The sequence below is a fragment of the Equus asinus genome, chromosome 9 (assembly GCF_041296235.1).
Source record: "Equus asinus isolate D_3611 breed Donkey chromosome 9, EquAss-T2T_v2, whole genome shotgun sequence".
NCBI classification, from domain to species: domain Eukaryota; kingdom Metazoa; phylum Chordata; class Mammalia; order Perissodactyla; family Equidae; genus Equus; species Equus asinus.
Window position 1 is genome coordinate 61,923,595 of NC_091798.1, and position 21,689 is coordinate 61,945,283.

At 43.2% G+C, this 21,689-nt stretch overlaps 1 protein-coding gene across 4 annotated transcripts in view; it reads left to right on the forward strand.

Annotated features, from left to right (window-relative positions):
* Nucleotides 1-21,689, forward strand: part of MCC (MCC regulator of WNT signaling pathway) — a 405,770-nt gene that overhangs the window by 144,616 nt on the left and 239,465 nt on the right. The window contains exon 1 of one of the 4 annotated variants that reach the window (XM_014842850.3): nt 3,716-3,907. The exons of the other annotated variants lie outside the window; for them this stretch is intronic. Coding sequence (XP_014698336.3) covers nt 3,851-3,907 — 57 coding nt within the window. The 5' untranslated portion in view covers nt 3,716-3,850. Of the gene's footprint in view, nt 1-3,715; nt 3,908-21,689 lie in introns of those variants that run through there. 4 annotated transcript variants of the gene reach the window in all.

The following is a 21,689-nucleotide window of genomic DNA, read 5'->3' on the forward strand; positions in this document are numbered from 1 at the left end:
GAACTTTGCTCCATCTCCCTTCTCTCTGTATCTGCAAGGTTTCCCTTAGCCCCGGATTACACACATGCCCATTCCACCCTCTACTCAACATTGCTTATCTGCCCTAAGAAAAAATCCTATCTCCTGATTTCCTGTCACCATGAAATTTATGGAAAGAGTAGTACATGATTACCGCCCTCAGTTCCTTCTCCTTCCCTGTGGTAATCTGCATTCTGTCTCCTTAGCTTTGTAGAAATTTATCTTTGAAGGACATTAATGTTTTTGAAATGCTCTTTTACCAGTCTTCAGGCTTCTTCTGCCCCCATAGCATATAATATTGATGCAGCGCCTTCTGCCTTGATGGCATCTCCCTCAGACTCCCAGACTCAGAGTTTTCCTGGCCGTCTTCCCATTTCTCTAACTGGCCTTCCCCACCGTTTCCTCTTTTATGCTTTTACCTCCATGAAGAAGACTTTCATTAAGATAAGGTCCTCAGACCATTTCTGTTTTCTCTGTCCTCTCTTCCTTGACAACCTTTCCTGGTTTTATTTATTATTCTAATAGGGGTAACCCCCAAACCTTTATCTCCATCTCAACCCTGATTTATCTCTATAGTTCCATTTAAAGCTTTCTGCTGAACATCTCCACTTGAATATCCAGATGCCATCTCAAACTTATGATATCCCAAACGTAGTTTCCTCCTTAACCCATTTCTTCTCTGGAATCCCTGTTTTTGTTGAGGATGTTGCCCCAAACTCCATTCAGACAAGTTCTAGACCTGTAAGTCATTTTTCAGTTCTCCTCTTTTTACCACAGTTTCTCTCTACTCTCTTTCTATAGAATCTCTTACATCTGCCTTCTCCTATCCATTTTCATTGCCCCAACTTAATTCAGGCTCTTTTAGCCTCTTGCTGGACTGTTGAGATAGTTCAATTGGCATGTTCATCCCCCCCCTTTTTTTTTTGGTGAGGAAGATTGGCCCTGAGCTAACATCTGTTGCCAATCTTCCTCTTTTTGCTTGAGGAAGAGTGGCCCTGAGCTAACATCTGTGCCAGTCTTCCTTTATTTTGTATGTGGGATGCCACCACAGCGTGGCTTGATGAGTAGTGTGAAGGTCCACACCTGGGATCCAAACCCATGAACCCCAGGCCTCAGCGGTGTGCACGAACTTAACCACTACATCACCGAGCTGCCCCCCATTTCCCATTACCACATTTACTGCTGTCAGACTGTAGTGGAGTTGCATCTTATGTGGGGTTAAGTATCACAGTCCTTGTTTAAGAAGAAAATTCCATATAGTCAACATTATTCTTGCAAATGCTTTATATTGCCCATAAAGTAGAGTCTGTAGACATACTGCTTCTTAATAAGTTCAACCTGCCAATTTTTCCTCCCCTTTTGGAACAAATCACCTTTATTTTGGTTGAACACCAGATGAAGTCATCTGCTTGGTTTTAGGGACCATCTAGAATGAAAAATAGGTTTCTTTAAACACCAGAATCACACTGAACACACTTGAATTCATGTCACTCATGAGTGTGATACAAATCCACTGGAATGTCTAAAAGCACAGTTCTGGTCCTATTATTTCTGTGTTCAAAAACCTTTAGCAGCTCTCCATTGCCTATCGGAAGTCCCATTTCTTTAGCCTGGCACTCAAAACTGCCACAATTTGGCTTCAACCCACTTATCTAATCCAGGTTCCATTCCAGAATGGAACGCCACTCACTCTTTGTACATTCCAGTCTCCAGTCACCCTTCCTCTTACCGTGCTCCTACTGCCTGGCTTACCTTCTCCTTACTCCCCGTCTCCGCTGGGCTCAGCACATTCTTCAAAGATCAGCTCACATGCTGCCTCTCCTAAGAGTCCTTCACAGAGTTCTCCGCCAAGCTGACCTCGCCAAAATCCTATTTCCATCCTCTGAACGGCAGTGGATCTTCATTTGTACTGCTTTTATGGCCTGTATCATTTTCTATCTAGAATTTTCATTTCTGTTTATGTTTTATGAGATTGTAAACACCTTATGGGCAGGGTTAGTGCTTGAGTCTTCTTTATATTTTTATATTCTTTCACCACCATCTTCATCTTCAAGCGCACAGTTTTCAACAGGTTTTAATGAATAAATAAGTAACATAATTGGCTTCCCAACTCCTCCCCATGCAGAGGAACTTATCCTAATATGCTCTAGTCTGGCAGCATCCAAGAACGTGAGACCCAGTGCTCCAGAAAAGCAGCAAAACTCTTCCTCATCCCAGTAGTGGCTCCATTAGGCAATGAATGAACGTAACAGGAAGGGAGATGGGCAAGAAGACATGCAAATCATCAAGCTCTTTGCTCTTTTTTAAAGAGCAAAGTAAACATCCTATTTGATTAACGAAAAAAAAAGACCTTGGAAATTAACAATACAATGGCTTTCTCAGAGAAGGCTGCAGGAAATGCCAAGATCTGTCATTCGCAATGGAGACATTTTGTTCCCATTGTCTAGAAAGAGACTGATGAGGCCTCTTAAGCAATCCAGCAGACCTGCTATTTTAAAGGATCAGAACATTTTTCAGTGCATCTCAAGTTCAATGAGACTTTAACCTTTGTTGGAGAGAAAGTCTCAGCCCCCTCTCCGCCCGCCAAACCCCCAAATGTTTTTACCTCAGGGAAATTCAAGGCTGAAGGGGAGCTCTGATTCCAGGAGTCCACTGGATATAACAGCCCCTTGCATCTTTTTTGTCATACTCCAAACCCCAGAAATACAAGTCTAGTTCCGCTGAGATGAGCAGCAAGATTTTTAAGGAAGGTCTGGGGGTTGGGGAGGATGAGGAATTTGAGTTTGTCTTACATCTTTCAAGGGATGGGGCATCTTAATCTTTATTATGGACATGCAGAAAATATAATCTGCCCCAGCGACAGAGAGGGAGTTTGACAGTGAATTTACACCCTCAGTGTTGACTTTATACTGATCTGGGAAAATGACTGCCCCGTACTCTTGTAAAATCTTAATGTACCATGAGAAGCGCGCAGCGCTGCCCGATGTACAGTGTTCAGATTTGTCTCGACCTTATTAAATCATGGAAAGTGGCTTCTAGGAGGGAAGTGTTTTGTTTTTTCTCTTTCTAATTTTTCTGCACAATTACTCAGGTGGCTTTTCCTGTTTCTTCTCTCCCTCCTGGACTGGGGTCCTGTAATTACTATCGCAGGAGCTGGAAGGATGCCTGCTCTCGCTGCACGGTCTCCTCTACTCGGTCTCCTCCCATTTTTTTTTTCCCCCTTTTCTCTTTCTGGCCCCGCCTCCTCCGCGCACCCCGTAGCCAGCAGCTAGACAGCTGTGTTCAATCAGAAACCGCTTACAACTCCAGACGATTCGGAAGGGAAACTTCAGCGTGAAGTGCAGCCCCACTCCGGCTCTCTCTCGCTTTCTTTCCTTCCCCGGAACCCGAGGCGCGGATCTTCCTCGCCCTGCCGCCCTGGTTTCTTCGGGAGCTCGCCGAAGCCTACTAGGGTGCCAGATCCTGCTGGGAGGTGCCTTCCAGCCCGGTAATGGGGGACGGTGAGGCACCGTAGGAGTGGTGAGGCGGCGCCGAAGGTGGCATTGCCCCGGGACCCGGCGGTGGGCGCGCGCGGGCGGGTCCCCGCGCCGGTTCGGCCGCTGCAGCAGCTGCGAGCGCGCCACGCCACCCAGCCTCCTGCAGCAATGGCTCGTCCGTGAACGCGAGCCGGCTCTGCTCCTTCTGGGAGTGCTTGCATCCTCCGTTTGGGCTTCACGCTGTCTGGACTAAAATGTGCCAGAAAGGACCAAGCAGTGGGTATCGAGCCTGTTAAGCCCAACTTATCAGCTCCGAGACCTGGAGGAGGAGGAGCTCGGCTCTGAAAAGTGCAGTCATGAATTCTGGAGTTGCCGTGAAATATGGAAACGACTCCTCGGCCGAGCTGAGTGAGGTAAGAAACAGCTGAGGTTGGGAGCTCTGGTTTGTTGGCTATTTGCTTTTCAACAACCCCCCCTCCCTCGCCATCCCCCTCCCCCCAGCTCTACACCCCACCCCCTCGTGCTCCCAGTCTGGAAGCAGCCCAATTAAAGATTAATAGATTTTCTGGATCTTGTTTTAACTTGTAGTGCTACTCAGGAAATGACCTGAACTGGCTTGATATTTCAGGCTGAAATGAGTGGCTTAAGAAAGAAACAAGCTCTCACTACGCCGCCAAGGCGTTTTACTCTCCACAGTCCGGGTCCTGCCCCTTCCCACCCTCTTTCCCCAGTTTATGTACAACATGTCTTTTCGTAGTCGGCAAAATACATGGAAATCCGAGTAGAGCTTAAGCCGATGGTAACTAATTTGGTGGGGCTGGGGAGTTTATTGGATTATTAAGTCTACCACTTGGCACCCACGTGTGATGCGCTTGGTTAAGTTCAGGCAAGGTGGTCTCTCGCCGGAGGAGGTAATGGAGGGGGAGCACATCAAAGCCACTTAGAACTTTATTTCCTGCCCAGGACTGGACTCCTGAGTCTTTGAGGCAAGCGGATTTGCAATTCCTGCCTCTCACTGTAACATATCCACTTGAGTGTTTGAGACCAGCTTTTGAAATTAAAGCTACATCAAACGGTATGCAAATATGTGAGCAGTAAGCTGCTGGAAGCCACCTTTTTTGATGACTTTAGGGATGCCTCGAGCACATCCCCCCCGAGGCTTTGAATACCTGAAAAGTGGGAAACCTACAGAACTGGATGCTGGAAAGAGAGGAGAAGGTTTGTGAGATTGGCGTCTGCAGCAGGATGTTTGGTGTCTGTGGGTTTTCCTCTTAGCACCATCACTGAGCCATTTATGGGAGCAAAAGTAGAACAAATAGTTGGTGTGTCTTGAGTATGGCTGAAGAGAGGAAAGGGGAAAAAAAGGAGACCAGTGTAAAAACAGCCGGAAGGCAGATAGAGGTGATGTCAGATTACCAACCATGAAGGGAAAATGAAAGGAAGGAGCCTTCACTGTGGGGAGAGGGCTGGTGGTGGGAAGAGAGGGGGCTTGGACGGGGGAAACCCGAGTAGGTCTGTGGCGGGTATCCAGCAGTGAATGCAGTCCGCCCCTGCCTGGGGCTCTAAGTGTCTTGCTGCTGTGCTGTCCCTGCTCTGGTTTGGACTAGCGTTTTGAGGTGTTGGCCAGATGAGGTAGAGCCATTTCCTAATCCCCGTGGTTTCCACTGTGCTGTAGAAGGTTGGGGAGATGTTAAGAATGAGGGCTTACCTTAAAAATGGGAGGTGGGGGAAGAGGCACGAAGACCTAAGTGATTTTTTTTTGCCAATTTTACATTCGGGGAGAGGTTTCAAATCTGAAATAGAACCTAGGACCCTGCTCTGTTACTAACGCCTTAATGAGAAGCCTTTGACTTATCTTCTAACGTCATTTAAAAATAAAAAACTAAGGGGCATATATCTTGCAGAGAGTCTTTCCCAGGCCTTTCACATTGTTTATTTTCTACGTGAAGCTTTAAGTCTCTGTCTCCTGAACTGTGCTATTCAGTTGCCTTTCTTTAAAAATGAATCACAGATTTAGGACGAAGGCAGCTAGATTGCTGAATCAAGAAAGAGGAGGTCTGGGTTGACATGAATAGTATTGGCAGGTCAGTGAATGCATTAGATGAACCGAGAGTATCTATGAGTCGGGAGGTAAAACTCTCCAGTCTTTGCCCAGTTGTACCACTCCTTAAGCATTCCTTAGAAAACTTGTGGCCACTGGAAAGAGTTGAGGGTGTTTCGTGGCCGCTGCATGAGTTGGAGCAATAGTATTTGAGCATTAGAGGACATAGTTTTGTCTCTAAGGAAATAAAAAAGTTTCTGCCCGATCCTGTCCTTGACCAAATTTTCTTTCTTCTCCCGCAGTGTCTGTTCATTCGGTTCTGGCCTTCTTTTGAGGTTCAGTGATTTAGTTGCGCCTCTGTTCCCCCAATCCTAGTTTCCTTGCAGATTGAGTAGTTGCTGTAGACTGGAAGGGTAGCTATTTTTAGTTTTCATATATGTTTTAAATTAGGGTATGTCTAAGGAGAATTTGTAAGGCAAGGGAGTAGGTGTGGTTCATTCCTTGTGGACCCTAAGTTTCAGTTCAGTTTATCATGGGCGATAGTTGGAGCATTTACCTTTTCTGTAATATCCGTAGATCAATATCCATATGGATCCATAGATCTGAATACAATTCATTTATTTTTCTTACATGAGGTCTTTGTTGTAAAGGAGTTTCTTCTTTTCACTGTAATTTCTCTCTCTCTTTTTTTTAAGATTGGCACCTGAGCTAACATCTGTTGCCAATCTTTTTTTTTTTCCCCTCTCTTCTTCTCCTGAAAGCCCCCCAGTACATAGCTATATATCCTAGTTGCAGGTCCTTCTGGTTATGCTACGTGGGACACAACCTCAGCATGGCCTGATGAGCAGTGCCATGTCCGCGCCCAGGATCTGAACCGACAAAACCCCAGGCTGCCAAAGCAGAGCATGCGAACTTAACTGCTTGGCCCTTGGCCCCGGGGCCAGCCCCTAATTTTTCTCTTAAATACTGGTTTTGCTTTAACGTCTTGGGAGGGCAGAGTTGTCATCCCCTTTTGATGGTAGGTTCCTTCTCCTCACCTGGAAGCAGAGCTAATAAAAACCCTCAGGGGCCCCTTTAGTGCCATATATCTTATTACCCAGGAGCCTCACCGCTGTCTGGAGGTCACCAAGGGGTCAGATTCAGCCTGATGTTCACCAGGCATTTCAGGGGCGGGAAAAACTCTGAAAGGGGCTGGCATTATTCTAGGTATCATGAACAAGAGGCCTCTCTCATTGACGTTGACTTGTGAGCTTACCGCTTTTACAGGGATCCTCTAGCCACAGGAATCATTGAGTCTTCGACATCTGATTCCATGACATCCTAAACAAGGGGGAGTGACTTGAATCAATTTCTGGTTGTAATCTGCTGGTCCTGTTCCTGAGAAAAGCATGTTTTGACAGTTGAGGTGTCGGCTTCTGCCTATAGTGCTCTGGGAATACAAGCAAGGCGGGGTGGGGGGCGGCGTGGGATTTGGGTGTTAGGGACTCAGGATGAGGAGACGTAGAGCTGGGTGTTGGGCATGAGGTGTTTTGCATGTGTGAGAACTTTAAAATGGAAAAACAGGAAATTCATGAATGTGTTCCTTTTGTGTCTTTAGTTTGAACAATAGCTGTTTAAGATCCTGTGAGATGATTATAGGAGATAGTAAAATTGCCTCTACCTATGGACATTCAAAATGTTTTTATTTATCCGTGGCTACAAATGGCTTATATCAAGTCTGAACACTTTAACCAAAGCAAACTAATCCTTAGCATTAACAGTAAGGCAAAAGGAAAATTTGAGAAGCATGAATTGGCCATTCTTTTTTCTTGGCTATTTGCTGTCCCTATCAAAGACTCAAAGGATGTTTTTCTTTTTCTAATGTGAGGTTAAGGAAGGACTTCAACATCAGCCAAATCAAAAGTACTTAGAAGATTAAATGTTTGGCTTTCAATCTCTCTCCCCTATGATCAGGAAGCAAAGTGGACTCAATTTCGGCAGTATTAGATTAAATTCTCCCAAACCTTGACAAGGTAAGGCTTTTAAATCTTCTCCCTCTCTGCCATGGGTTTTCAGTCAGCAGTTAGTTTTGTTTGTCTTGGAAAAACTTGTGGGACCAGTATGTAGTTTAACCTTGTTTCACCGTCACAATCATATCACTTGGTTCTTAGAATAATTCAGACTTTGGGAGGAAGATGTCTTAAGGTGTGCAGCATTATCAGGACACAACTTGAATTTACTCATCTTTATAGGCTATGCGTCTGCTGGATCTGCTTGTCTGGTAGACAGCTACCTATTTTTGTAGCAAAAGAAAAACTTATCTTAAGAGTTTGTTGTTTCCTGGCAATCATTTAGAACTCTGGGGATGAAAAAATATTCTTTCCCTCTGTAAGGAATAATTTGTCTGAAGCAATCAACTTGTATTCTTTGCCTTTTACACATTAAACAATAGACAGGTAAAATTCTTCTCTCACTCTTTACTTTGAAACCTTAGTTGCCCCTGGAAATCGCACTTCCTTTACTCTCTCCTTCTCTCTTTATTCAAAGCCTCTCTTACCTAAGATTATTGCGCTCCTGAATGTAGGCTCTAGAGGCAGCTCCCCATGCTTTCACCATGTGCTTGTTGGGTAGCTGTTGAAACCCACATCTTCACCGATACTCTAATTGTGAGGTAGATTTGGATGGGAGAAAATTGTTCTGTAGAGAGATTATCTTGTATGACTATCTCTTAGTGGCTTAGGTCATAGATATACCTACTCTTTATCATCAAATTTCAAAACATCAGAGTTGGAAGTGCCTGTAAGACCACACAGTATTCCCACACCCCTCTATAGTTCTTTATACTCCTCTGTCTTTAGAATCACACTTCGTTGTAATGAGTTGTTTCACGTCTGTCTTAGCCACAGACCATAAGCACCAGAAGAGCAGTGTTGAGACCTGTCACAGAGGCTGGCAGTAGAAGGTGTTCTACAGGTATTTGAGTGAATGAACACCTTGCCTGTTCTCTCTCTTTCCTTTTTTATAAATAAAGAATTTGAGGAACTGATTTAAGTGTATGGTCTGAGGCTTCTTGGCTATCTAGGACTATGTCACAAATTGCCCCAAAATTTAGAGGCTTAGAGTAACTGTCTTACTTGCTCATGGTTTTGCAATTTGGGCAGAGCTCAGCGGGGAGGACTTGTGTCTGTGACTGGAGCTAGAAGGTCCGCTTCCAAAATGGTTTAATCACGTGGCTGACAAACTGGTGCTGACTGTGCTGTGGGCATCACCTCAGTTCTCTCCTACACGGGCCTAACCCATGTGGTTGCTTGGGTCTCCTCTCAGCATGCAGCTGGGTTCCGAGGAGGGGGTGGAAGCTGCCAGTTCTTTTAAAATGTAGGACTGATACGGACACAGAGTCACTTCCGTGTGTTCTGTCTAAACTGCATGCTGAGCCCAGATTCAAAGGGGTGAAGAAATGGATCCCAGCTCTCCAGGGGGGATGTGACGAAGATTTTGCAACCATTTTTAATCTAGTCCAGAGGCCACAAAACAACAGGGCCTTGTCTAAAACCCTGCTCTCTTAATTCCCGATGTCTGACAATAGTTTCTGTTGTTTTGTCTTTTAGCTTTAATTCAGCGGTTCATAATAGCTAACATTTTCTAAGCATTTCCCAGGTATCGACGTGCTTAATTATCAAAAGACCCTACAAGATACAGTAGTTCCCCCTCATCTGCGAGGGATATGTTCCAAGACCCCCAGTGGATGCCTGAAACTGCAGATAGTACCAAACCCTGTATGTACTATATTTTTTTCCTATACATACATACCTGTGATGAAGTTTATTTTTAATTAGGCACAGTAAGAGATCAACAACAATAACTTCTCTTGGCATATCTGAATTGCCAGCATTACTACTACTCTTGCGTTTTGGGGCCATTATCAAGTAAAACAAGGGTTACTTGAACACAAGTACTGTGATCCCATCACAGTCAATCTGAGGAGTTGGTTACTAAGTGACTAATGGGCCACTGGGGCTGATGGTGTATGGTAGTGTATACAGCAAATACAGCATGGATGCACTGGACAAAGGGGTGATTCGCATCCCAGGAGGGATGGAGCTGGACAGCACAAGATTTCATCAGGCTACCCAGAAGGGCATGCAATTGAAAACTTATGAGTTGTTTATTTCTGGAATTTTCCATTTAATATTTTGAGACCATGGTTGACTGTGGGTAACTGAAACCGTGCAAAGCAAAAGAAAGGACTACTATACATTCTATTATGTCCATGTTACAGGTGCAGAAATTGAGGCATAAAGAGGTGAAAAAACTTACCAAGATTCTACAGACTATAAATGGTAGAGTCAAGAGGCAGCGCAGGTGGGCTTTCTCCAGAGCTCCACCATGTGTATGGTTTCCTTTCATTAGTTTCTGTTACTGCTCTCAGCTTTTGATCATGTGTTCCTAGGAAGGAGTATTCTATTTAATAAGCCTGTTTAACTTGATTTGTATTGTAATCTCTGTGCAATACCCAGATAAATGTTTTTGATAAAAATGAAATGGATATGATTAAAGGGATGTGATCACTGTCATCACCTCCAAGTGGCTGAGGAATTCTTAGGCATTGATTTTGCAGAGCCCTAAATGCAGATTTGTTGATAAAGAAAAGGGTGATCCTCATCCAGGAGGCCTTCCCTTCTGTCCCCCTTTCCGGCAAGGGAGATGGGGCACCAGGACGTCTGTCCCACTGCTTACGCCCTCAGAGGTGCCTGAGGGTTTAGTGCTACAATATTTGAGGGGCCAGAATGAGAATAAGGCTTCTTCTGTCACAAGACTTGGGATTCTCCCATTCCTGCAGGTGGGACTCTAGGCTCCTGCTGCTAATAGGCCAATCACTATGGGGCTGCAGAGCACTGAGGTTGGTGAAGAAAGCCAGGGAACTCAGAGAGGGCGGCGGCCAGGGCTGCGTGGCAAGACAGCTGCTGGCAGCCAGGGCCTGAGGAAGCACGTGCTGAACGTGGCAGTGAGGCCATGAGTCAAACCCAGCAGGCAAGGGGAAGTGGATCAAATGTGGCTAGAACTAGGTGGTAGGCAGAGTAAGAGGAAAAAGGAGAAATGTGGTTTGAGGAGGATAGTCAAGACCAGGCAGGTGATCGGGAACTGAGACGGCCGTGGACCTGAAAGCAGAGAGAGAACCTTGTTTCTGAGGAAGTGCCTTGTGCAATGGGGAAGTTTCTACCGTAATCCCAGGACTTTTTCGTCTTAAGAAAGAACTTACAGGACTGCGGCTACCAGCTTTGAGGTGCTGGAACTTTGAGCAAGCGGGGCACCCATCTAGAGTAGGGAACGCGATGGTGATCCCCAGGAAATAAACAAGGGTGCTGTTCTAATGGCTGCCTGAAGCTAATTTACCCAGCGCAGGCCGTGTGTCCTCCAAAGTGGGACTGTAACTGGAAGGTGAAACCTGCATTTACGGCAAAATTCAGAAACTGTTGATGAACAAAGATTTCAAATTTAGGTTTTGATCCAAGAAATCAAATTTCAGAAAAACAAGATTACGTTTTTAAGTAATCTCTAGATTCTAGGAAAGAGGTTTGTGTTGACAAGATTAAGAATCAGAAAGTCACAAAAAGACTCAGAAAATTGATAGTAGTTAGGATGTGGAATTTTATGTCAGCAAGAGGATATCATGGCAGAGATAAATTATATGCACGTATTTTCTCAACCCCTCCAACCGCACCTAGATTCCTAGCAGTGGTTTCTTGAAAAGAAACGAGGAGAGAATAAGGTGGATTACACAGATAAACAGAACTTCAGTTTGTATAGTAAATATTTACTGGAGCCACAGAGCTATTCCTCTCTTCCTAGCAAATATCCTTTTGCTCTTGCTGAACAGAAACAGCCCAAACTAGCACATAGAGGAAAGAGGACGCGTTTTGGAAGGTTTGCGTCATCATAAGGAGTGACTGAGGTTGTAAAGCACTTTATGTGTGCAAATCTTTCAAGATATTTCTTAAACTCAGCAAACACATTAAACCTTGAGAAAGGTTAGGAAAAAGAATCCAGAATTAGCAGCTGTTGCTTCTACTTGTCGTACAAAAAGCTACAGGTTAGTGTTTGTTAACTTGGTCAATAAGCAATAAAAGCTATTGGGCTGGGAAAACTGTGTGCTAAGAGCTACTTGATGCTTTGGTTGGTGGGATGTTTTGTGGCATATTCCTTGTCACGATGTTTGATCAGTGCTTGGAACACATATGAGACATATGGGGCCAGAGGTGGAAATGCGTTTTAAGCCAAAGGCTGTAGTGTTTGATTACCTGAGAACAGAAAGGTTCACGAAAACCCGGTGTGTGTGCACGCATGTCAGTTAACGACTCCAGCTGGATTTGTGAGAACTGTTGAAGCAGTTGTCAAGGGAAGAATGCCAACATGGAAAAAGATTGCCTGGCAATTAGAAAAGCAGTGGAGTCCTCTGGTTGGTTGTGTGGGACGAGTAGGAGTAATTGCTTGTCCCTGTTTCCTGTGGGTTGTGTAGACTTGTCCATATAATGCGTGACACACTTGCAATGACTTGCCTCTGCCAGGGCCTGTCCCGGCCTCCCAGGTTAGTTGTTCCTTCCTTCATCTGTCTTCAGAACACTTACTGTAATTATCCACAGCCTCCCTGGGAGACCATGAGATCTTTGAAGGCAGGGACAGCACCTAGGCTATATGTGACATAGTAGGGCATCAACAAACCTCAAAATTACTTTTTTGGACCAAATTCCAGTTGCCGTTTAGTGTGACAGGTGTGTTGGATTGACCAATTTTTTATTTTGCTTAGGGGGCCCATTTGAGGGAATTTAGTTTGCTTATTTTTACTGTAACTTATTCTCTATTCCTCATTTGCTTATTCATTCAACAAATATTGTTGCCTTCTACATGCCAGATGCTGTTCTTAGGTCTGGGGATACAGACAGACAAAACTGATGTAGTCTCTGTTCTAATGGATCCTCCATTCTAGAGGGAGACAGATGGTACACGTGACGGATGTATGTCCAGTGGTGATAGGTGCTAAAAAGAGAAAATACACGGGGAATGAAGGAGGGAGGGGTGCTATTCTAGTGATCTGGGAAGACCTGTCTGTGGCAATCTTTGATTTGAGACCTGAATGAAATGAGGGGTATAGCCATGTGAAGGTGGGGGAGGATCATTTCAGGCAGAGGCAGGAACAGGGCCAAAGTGCAGAGACCAGAGCATGCTTGCAGTGTTAAGCAAGGAGGTGATGTAGCTGGGAGTGCAGTGAGCAAGGAGAGAGCGAAGGAGGTGAGGTCTGAGAAGCTAGATCACCTGTAGCGTCGTAGGCTCTGGGAAAGAATCTGGACTTCTCTGGAGGATTTTGAACATGCGCCTGCATTGATTATTATGGGGTTTTTTTTATCCTTTTCGTATATTGTTTTATTGGGGCAGGATGAGGGAGATGTCGGGAAGAGGAGGAACTAGCAAAGAAAAGGCCAGGAAGGTTGTACCCCAGAAGCCTGTTAAAGCAAGTATTTTCAGAAGAGGGTAGAGTAATCAGTCACCAAAAGCTTCCCGTTTTGCTTCCCTGACTCCCTTAGAGCCTATGCACATTCCCAAACTTTCAAATTCTGTCACTTTCTCCAATCAGAAATAATTGTTATATACCATGAAAATAAACTATAATTATTTTCGGACATCTTCAGAGTATTTGAGTTCATTTTCCCCTTAAAAGGAATGGTTTAAAGAACTGAATGGCATGGACACTGACCAAGAATGATTTGAAAACTGCCTTCCCTTGATGGATGGTCCACTGTGGATGGATGCTGATGGTGCAGAATATGACTGGGTCTCAATTAGAATAGCTGGGCTCTACTTTCCACTGTCACTTGGACCAATTTCCTTCCATCATTTAGAATCACTGGCTTTATTTTTATGAACTTTAGTTATCAGTTTATTGTTTTATAACAAGTATAGCTCCAGGGATCCTAGAAAGCTGACATTTTTTTCCTATTGAAAAGCTATTTGAGAGATGATGACCAGAAAGTTGCCTGGTAAGCATCGAATTGGACAAAGGAGATGCTTTTAATGGATGGTGCCATTAAGTTTATCTTTGATTTGGAGTTTATCTTATCCAAACCATTTGCATGACAGATGAGGAAACTGAGGCCCAAATAAGGCTGGCTAGTGGCAGAGGGGGAAATGTGGAATCTAGATTTGCGTGTGTGTGTGTGTGTGTGTGTGTGTGTGTGTGTGAGTGAGAGAGGAAGATTGGCCCTGAGTAAACATCTGTTGCCAATCTTCCTCTTTTTTTTCCCCTTCCCAAAGCCCCAGTACATAGTTGTATATCCTGGTTGCAAGTCATTTCTAGTTCTCCTGTGTGGGATGCTGCCACAGCATGGCTTGATGAGTGGTGTGTAGGTCCGCACCCAGGATCCAAACCGATGAACCCCCCTGGGCTGCCAAAGTGGAATGTTCCAACTTAACCACTCAGCCACGGGACCGTCCCCTAGATTTTTTTTTTTTTAACACCCAGGGATGTGTTTTTCTCTTCTACCTCAACTTCCTCTGTTTATCTGTCACAGGATTTGCTTTAAAGTATGTATTTTGTAATATTCTGTAATTATTTTAAAAGGAGAAAGTAATTCTTCAGGAAATCTTGTCTACATACGATATTACCGCTAATCACTTTATTAAAATAGAGCGATATTTTTAGCTCTAACTATGATTCTTAGGGGTATTGTAGTTTCTCTCGGTGGGTTTTTATGGGTCTAGCAGGTGTGAAAATCTAAAAGAGCAGTTTTGTTCTTTTTTGGGGGAAATAATGAGATGGCTTACTGTCTGGCTGGTTTGCTAGCTGCTGTGTATTGACATTGCATGACTTGGTCAATCCTCTTATCCTTTTTTTTAAATTGTGGAATAATACATATAACCTGAAATTTACCATTTTAACCATTTTTAAATGTATGGGCTCTGTGGAGTTAAGTACATTGCGATTGTAGTATAACCTTCATTGCCATCCCTTTCCAGCCCTTTTTCATCTTCCCCAACTGAAACTCTGTCTCCATTCAACATTAACTTCCCATTCCCCACCTCTCCCCAGGCAACTTACCATTCTATTTCCTCTCTCTGTATGAATTTGACTAATCTAGATCCTTCATAAATGAAATCATACAGTATTTGTCCGTTTGTGACTGGTTTATTTCCCTCAGCATAATGCCTTCAAGGTTCAACAGTGTTGTAGCATGTGTAAGAATTTCCTTCCTTTTTACAGCTGAAGCATATGCCATTGTTTGCATATAATGCATTTTGTTTATCCATTCATTTGTTGATGGACACTTGAGTTGCCTCCACCTTTTGGCTATTGTGAATAATACTGCTATGAACATGGGCGTACAAATATCTGTTTGAGTCCCTGCTTTCACTTCTTTTGGGTATATACTCAAAAGTGGAATTGCTAGAACATATGGTAATTCTATCTTTAATTTTTTTGAGGAATTTCCATACCATTTTCCATAGCAACTGCACCATTTTCCATCATTCCCACCAGCAATGCACAAAGGTCCCAACTTCCCCACATCCTTGCTAACACTTGTTTTGTTTTGTTTTTTAAGTAACAACTGTCCAAATGGATGTGAGGTGGTATCTCATTGTGGTTTCTGTTTGCATTTCCCTAATGATTACTGCTGTTGAGCTGCTTTTCCTGTGCTTATTGGCCACATGTTATTTGGAGAAATATCTATTCAAATCCTTAGCCCATTTTTTAAATTGGTTTGTTTGGGATTTTTTTGTTGTTGCATTGTAAGAGTTCTTCCTGTTTTTTGGATATCAATTCCCTTTTCTCCTTAGTCCGTGTCTCTTTTTCTCCGTAGTTGTGGCTTTGCATGGCGCTCACTCCTTGGTGTTTCCAGATGTAGTAACAGTGAGTGTAAAATGAGACATGGGAGTAAATTGTGTCTCCACAGAAAACACTTGGGCTCTCCCAAGCCCAGGGGTCTCCTTCCTCCATGGTGTCCAGGAAGAAGTCACTTCCTGATGCATTGTGGAGCCAGCGTGCATTTCACAGGCTGACACCCAGCAACTCTCCTTCCAGACAGACTAGCAATTCTAGCAATGTTAGGCAGATACCAGAGTTAAGAGTTATGTTCATGGCATTCAAAGAGTTACATTTCTTCACTGACATGCTGTGATTTCACAGTATTTAAAGAGGAGTTTTAGGAGAGGGCTTTAGCAAGAGGGGCCTGTGGAGAGTAGCCAGGAAGTGTGATAACTGTTTCTTTATTTCTTGGTGCTGTGAATCTAATCCTGGCTAAACCAAAATCTAATTTATTTTCATGCTTGATTGGGAGCACTTCTGATTACGTGTTTGGATGCAAGTAAGTCATCCTTTAGGAGAACTGTGGGAATGAGATAGTCCAGGGGCTGCTGTCCCCGGGCTTATTGTTAATAGGGTGTTAATAGTAAGTAGGGGGAAAATAGGTGAGTTCGACCTCAGGACAGGACGAGTTTTTCTTCCAACTTAGGATGGGTAGATTTAAACTCAAATTTGAGATCCTCCCTTTTCCAGGATGCCCTGATAGAAGCATGGGGCAGAAAGCCGTCTGCCTTCTGGTGTGACTGATAGAGCGACTTCCAAGACTGTTTCTCATTTTGGGCTTCTGAGCTACTTATGAAAATGCTTTCTGGACATACATGTAATTACTCCCAAAGAAAGTGTCTGATGCTGATAAAGCTGCCTTCAAACCCTTTAATTCCCCAAGTGCCAAAGATGGAGCATCTTTCTTCTTTGGCATTAAAATGTCCCCAGCTAGCAATGATGACATATTGGGGTCAGGATAATATGTTGAATGACTAGGAGAGTTCTCTTTTTTTGGCCACCTTCTTTATGAGTTTCTCCACTGCGTCCAGTCACTTAATTCATCACCTCAGTCTGTCTGTCTGTAAAATTATGTGTAGTAAAGTTGCAGGCTCTGAAATCATGGCTCTGCCACTTGCTAGCTCGGTGACCTGGGGAAAGTTGCTTTTCTGGGCTGCACTTCCCTATTAGAAAATGATGATAATAGGAGCATCCACCCGAGACAGATGTTGCAAAGACCAGTGCCATAACCTATGTAGTGCTTATCAAAGTGCCTGGTGATACTGTTTGTCAGCTCTTGCTGCTGCAATAATCCCACCACCACCACCAGTAATAATAGTTGTTGCTATTATTATTATTTTGCTACTACAGGGCTTACTTGCTACAGTCAAGGTGCCAAGTAGAAGACAAGCACTTTATAAATTGAACATTAGTAGCTGTAGTTGTAAGTGAGCGCTGAAATAATTTAAAAGAAGTTCTTAAGTGTAGACGTCATGAAGACAATATCCAGATACTCTGAGTCTCACTGTCTGCTGATGTTTTTCTCTCTGGATCTTAATGCCAAAAGCTCATTACCTGGGAAAACGTTCTTCCAAATATTGCCAAGTCTTAAAAAAGAAAGGTGGGTATTTCCTTTTTTGGATTCACAGAGCCAGGATAATCATGAGCTAACAAGTGGCAATATTAATTGCTTTTTAAATTTTATTAATTTTGTTTTTATTTCTATTAATTTTGTCCTAGCTATAGTGTCTTCAATCCCTGTTGTACCCAGGAACTGGCCTTAGGACGACCATCCTAGTTGATGGTACAACCTGAAAGAGGGAAGGCCCGCCAGGCCACTGCCATGTCCAGAATAAGGTTGCAGAGAAATAGACCAGGCTCATGTATTGCGCAATTATGTCTTTCATGGAGATAAGGTTTTATGAGTGATGCACACTTTGTGAATTCCCTTACAAGTTATGGTCGGTTAACTGGAAGAAGGTTGCAGTAATGCCAGTGGGAGCTTTGCTTTGGAAAAGCAATGATGGATGGAGGAGGCACATCTGCTGGAGGCGAGAGAGGAGTCTTCATAAATGGGTTCGAGAGGGCTTGGGATGTGTCCCACAGCGGTGAAGGCCATCTCTGTTTCCATTTACAGCTAACTTTTTCATTTGAAAGAATTTTGATTAAAGCCTATGGTACCTTTATGGAAGTTTTGTCTAATGATCATAAAGGAGAAAGTGGTGGAATATTCCCTCTCGTGTTTTGAAGTTGTTAGGCAGTTTGGTCATTTGCTGCAGAGTATATTCCTGATGGCAATGGGAAGGAAACAGACAGGGGTCATAGACCTAAGGCTTCAATGTCTCACTTTTCGGTCGTGAAGTTTTGGACCCCTTGAACTTCCATCTCTAGCTCATCTCGGTGGCTGCTCCTACAGTGATGTTACCTATTCCCATGGCTTAAACTACCATCTCAAAGCTGTTGCCTCACAGCTCTGTATCTCCAGCCCCGAGTGATGTGAATGTCCAACAAGGGAAAGGAGAAGCACAGTCTCATGTAATACAAAAACTTCTCGTAGTTAGTCCTCTTCCTCCCTCCTGTCCTCTCAAACAAAACCTCATGCCAGTCCCTCCTCCTGCAATGATTTCCCTTCACATGGTCACACCAGCTCATCTTAGGCCCCACAACATGTCACCTTCTCTAGAAGGCCTTTCTTACGTCCCAGTTAGTGTCGTGCCAAGTACCCCATGTGGTCTGGCAACACTCCTTGTTTCTCTGACTTACCCCTTAGCGGTCTATAATACAATCCATTCCCATATTTCTCTGTCTCAGAAGCTTACTGATGGCCAGAGAAATACTTTCTTCTCAGAGCACATTCTTACAGTGTGGTTGACAGGATACATGACAGCTAATAATGATGAAAATAAGTAAAAAGAAAATAAGACTAAGAGAAAAAAAAATACAGAAGGGCAACTGTTTTGTACCAACTAGTGGTGCAAGCCCCAGGTTCCCTCTCCCTGAAGTTGGATCCTGACTAGACCTCCCCACCTTCTCCTTCTGAGGGCAAACTCTGGGCCCCAGGGGCCTCTCAGGTCACTGGGCTTGGAGAGCTTTGCTCGCAGCCGCATCTCACGGAGCATCTGAGCCTGGGTCTGGGTATTTTCTCTTTGGAAGAGAAGAGATCAGAATGGAGGCAGTTTGGAAGCAAGTTCTAGTTCTGGGATGGTGGGAGTAGCTCCAGGAGCTGGAATCAGATTGTGTTATTGTATTAGAACTGATAAATATGAAGAATGGCAATGCTAATGGTTTGTTAAAATACTTCAAGTAAAGCAATATGGTACAAAATTACTTCTGTTTCATCTTGCAAATATTCCCTCCGTTTATGTATATCAAAGGCTAAATCTGTACTTTTAAAGCATATTGCCTTCAGTACAACAAAGCTCTGGTTGTTTGATGATGCACAATAATAGTTCTGATATTCAAAAGCATGCTGTTGGAAATTATGGTTGTCCATTGATACGCTGATTAATCTACAGTAAAATTGTTAGAACTTGTGAGGATGGTAAGCTAATGCCTCTAGCCTTATCAAGGTTTCTTTCCAAATTAGAAATGAATTTGTGGTATTTAAGGATAAGGATGTGGAGAATAATTTTATATATAATGTGTCCTATATGTAAAAAGACTTCTTACAGAGGTAGGGAAGTCCCTGCAGTTAAGCTTCAGTATTCATTTGCAAGTGACAGAAATATGTTAATTGCTTTTCTTGGGTGAATGATTCTTAATCCAGTGGGAATGATAAAGATTTCAATTCATTTCACTAATTTAGGTTTTTAAAAATATCAGTGTTCATAGGTTACTGTATGGAGCTAATAAGGGATTCCAGTAAGGTCTGGGTTACTGGGTAGATTTCATTCAAAATGTGACTGCCGTATTCCTCAGTGGCGGAATTAAGTTTTCATCAAAGCAATCAGCCTGTGATGCTTTGGGTGACTGTAAGTGTCCTGAACCACTGGCGTTTACGTGGCCTGGATGGGAAGATTGGCGCCATTATGCCACAAAATGGTGAGGCTGATGCGATGTCTTATAAATACTACTTAGCACAGCGGTTGGAATTGAGAAGTTAGCATGATAGTTATATGGAGAATTCTGAGGTTTAGGACTTAGATAAGAAATTAACCTTTTCGTTGCTCTTCTGTCTGTCAGAGAGCCTAGATAAAGACTGATGGGCTTTTCCCTTTATGCTCCTATCTTTAATTCACCAAGTAAATTGAAAAAACAATTAAATTGCTTTTTAAAAATACTCTAACATATTAATTAGTAGGAAGAGGCTAGCTTAGGAAGTAAGAGGTCAGATTGTAAATATCTGGATAGCGTATACCAGACTATATAATGATAAAAATGATGGCAGTTTTCTATAGTATTCAGGAATAACACTCACAAGTGCTAAAACACTTTGCATGCATTTTTTTATGTCGTTTCCCTGCTTAGCTCTTTTTTTGTTTTTTTTTTAAAGATTGGCACCTGGGCTAACATCTGTTGCCAATCTTCTGGGTTTTTTTTTTTCTTTTTTTCTTCTTCTCCCCAAAGCTCACTAGTACATAGTTGTGCATTCTAGTTGTAGGTCCTTCTGGTTGTGCTATGTGGGATGCTGCCTCAGCAAAGCCCGAGGAGCAGTGCCATGTCCGCACCTAGGATCTGGACCGGGGAAACCCTGGACGCCGAAGCGGAGCACACGAACTCAACCCCTCAGCCACGGGGCCAGCCCACAAACTCTTCATTTCTGGGTACTCAATCCCTTAACTCTTGTTGACCTCTCCAGCTATATCTCTGGCCACTTTTCACCCTCACATTCTAATCTTCAGCTAACTCAAGTACTTTCAGTATCTTCAAGGTGCCTGGTTGTCTCTTGACCTCAGAACTTCACATTTGCCCTTCTCTCTTTGGTATACTATCCATATCCTCAACCTTTGCTTCTCTACTTCCTGCTCATCTCATAGGACGTAGTTTAAGTGTTGGTTCCTCTGATAATATTCCCTGACATTCCCATTCTGCTCTAGATTCCATTCTCTCCCCTGTGCTCTGATAGCACTGGCCATTTCTGCAATATAGCACTTACTACACTGTGCAGGCTTGGTATTTCTTTCCAGAGTGGCTGCTGTTCACCATTGATCACTAGCATTTATAGCACCTAGCCTTCAACATTCTCTTCTGAGTGAAAGACCTTAATTTAAACCTTGCAACAGTCCCATGACACAGGTTCTATCTTTGGGGGTGTTTGGTAGTGAGGGAATGGAAGCTCAGACAGATTAAGGGTCTTGCCCAAGGTTACACATCTAGTAGGTGGCAGGACCAAATTTAAACTGGGATCTGATTCCAGAAGTGCCTGCTGTTTGCACAATGCCTACAGCCTTCTCAGACCATGTAGTCATGGCCTCTAGAACTGGCATCTATAGGACTGGGATTGGTGGGTGGGTTGATAGGTTGCAGGGAAGGAGAGGCACTGGGAATGATGTCCAGGTTTCTGAGAGAATTATGCTGATGGGTGGGAATGGAGATTTCACGTGAAATCCAGTTTGTGGGGAATGATGAGTCTGGATTTGGGCATGCTGAATTTGAGATGCCTGTTGGTCTTCCAAGTAGAAATGTGCAGTAGGCTGTAGGATAATAAGGCTCAGGAAGAGGTCAGGATTTGAGAATCTCTGATCCTCCTGGCTATTCACTCACCATGCAGATGAGTTGATGGCTGATGATGTCGTCTCTTCCAGCCTCTCCACAGTAGATGCCTATACCTCACGTACCACATAAATAGGGAGTAGTATGGAGCAACCAAATGGTGTCGTGTACTCAAACGCAGGTCAAGAGACCATAGTCTCTGCCTTCTAGAATTTTATGTGTATATAATATATACACAGGCTTATGGTTCAAAATCTGCCAAAATAACTGAACCAGGTTGTGCTTTTTAAGGTGTGGTTCTTTTATTTTTTAGGAAAAATCTGATTAGTTCATCATATCACATGAGCATTTCTGTCTTTGATTCCTCCTTAAAGAAAGGGCAGGGTAAGGAGTGAGGGGTATGTGGGTGTGATCATAAAAGTAATGCATGTACATACAAGATTCAGAAAATAAATGAGAAAAAAATTCTCATTATACTAACATTTTGATATATTCTTTTAGTTAATATTTCTTTAAAGGGATCATACTTCCATTTTACTGTATTATATCCTACTTTTTCTCATTTTTCTTGAGATATATTTTCTTCTCAAAAACTTGCTTTAATAACTCTAATAGTCCATCTTATATGCTATTAACTATTGAATCAATATTTAGGTTTTCAATCTGTTCATATAAATAATGCACTTAT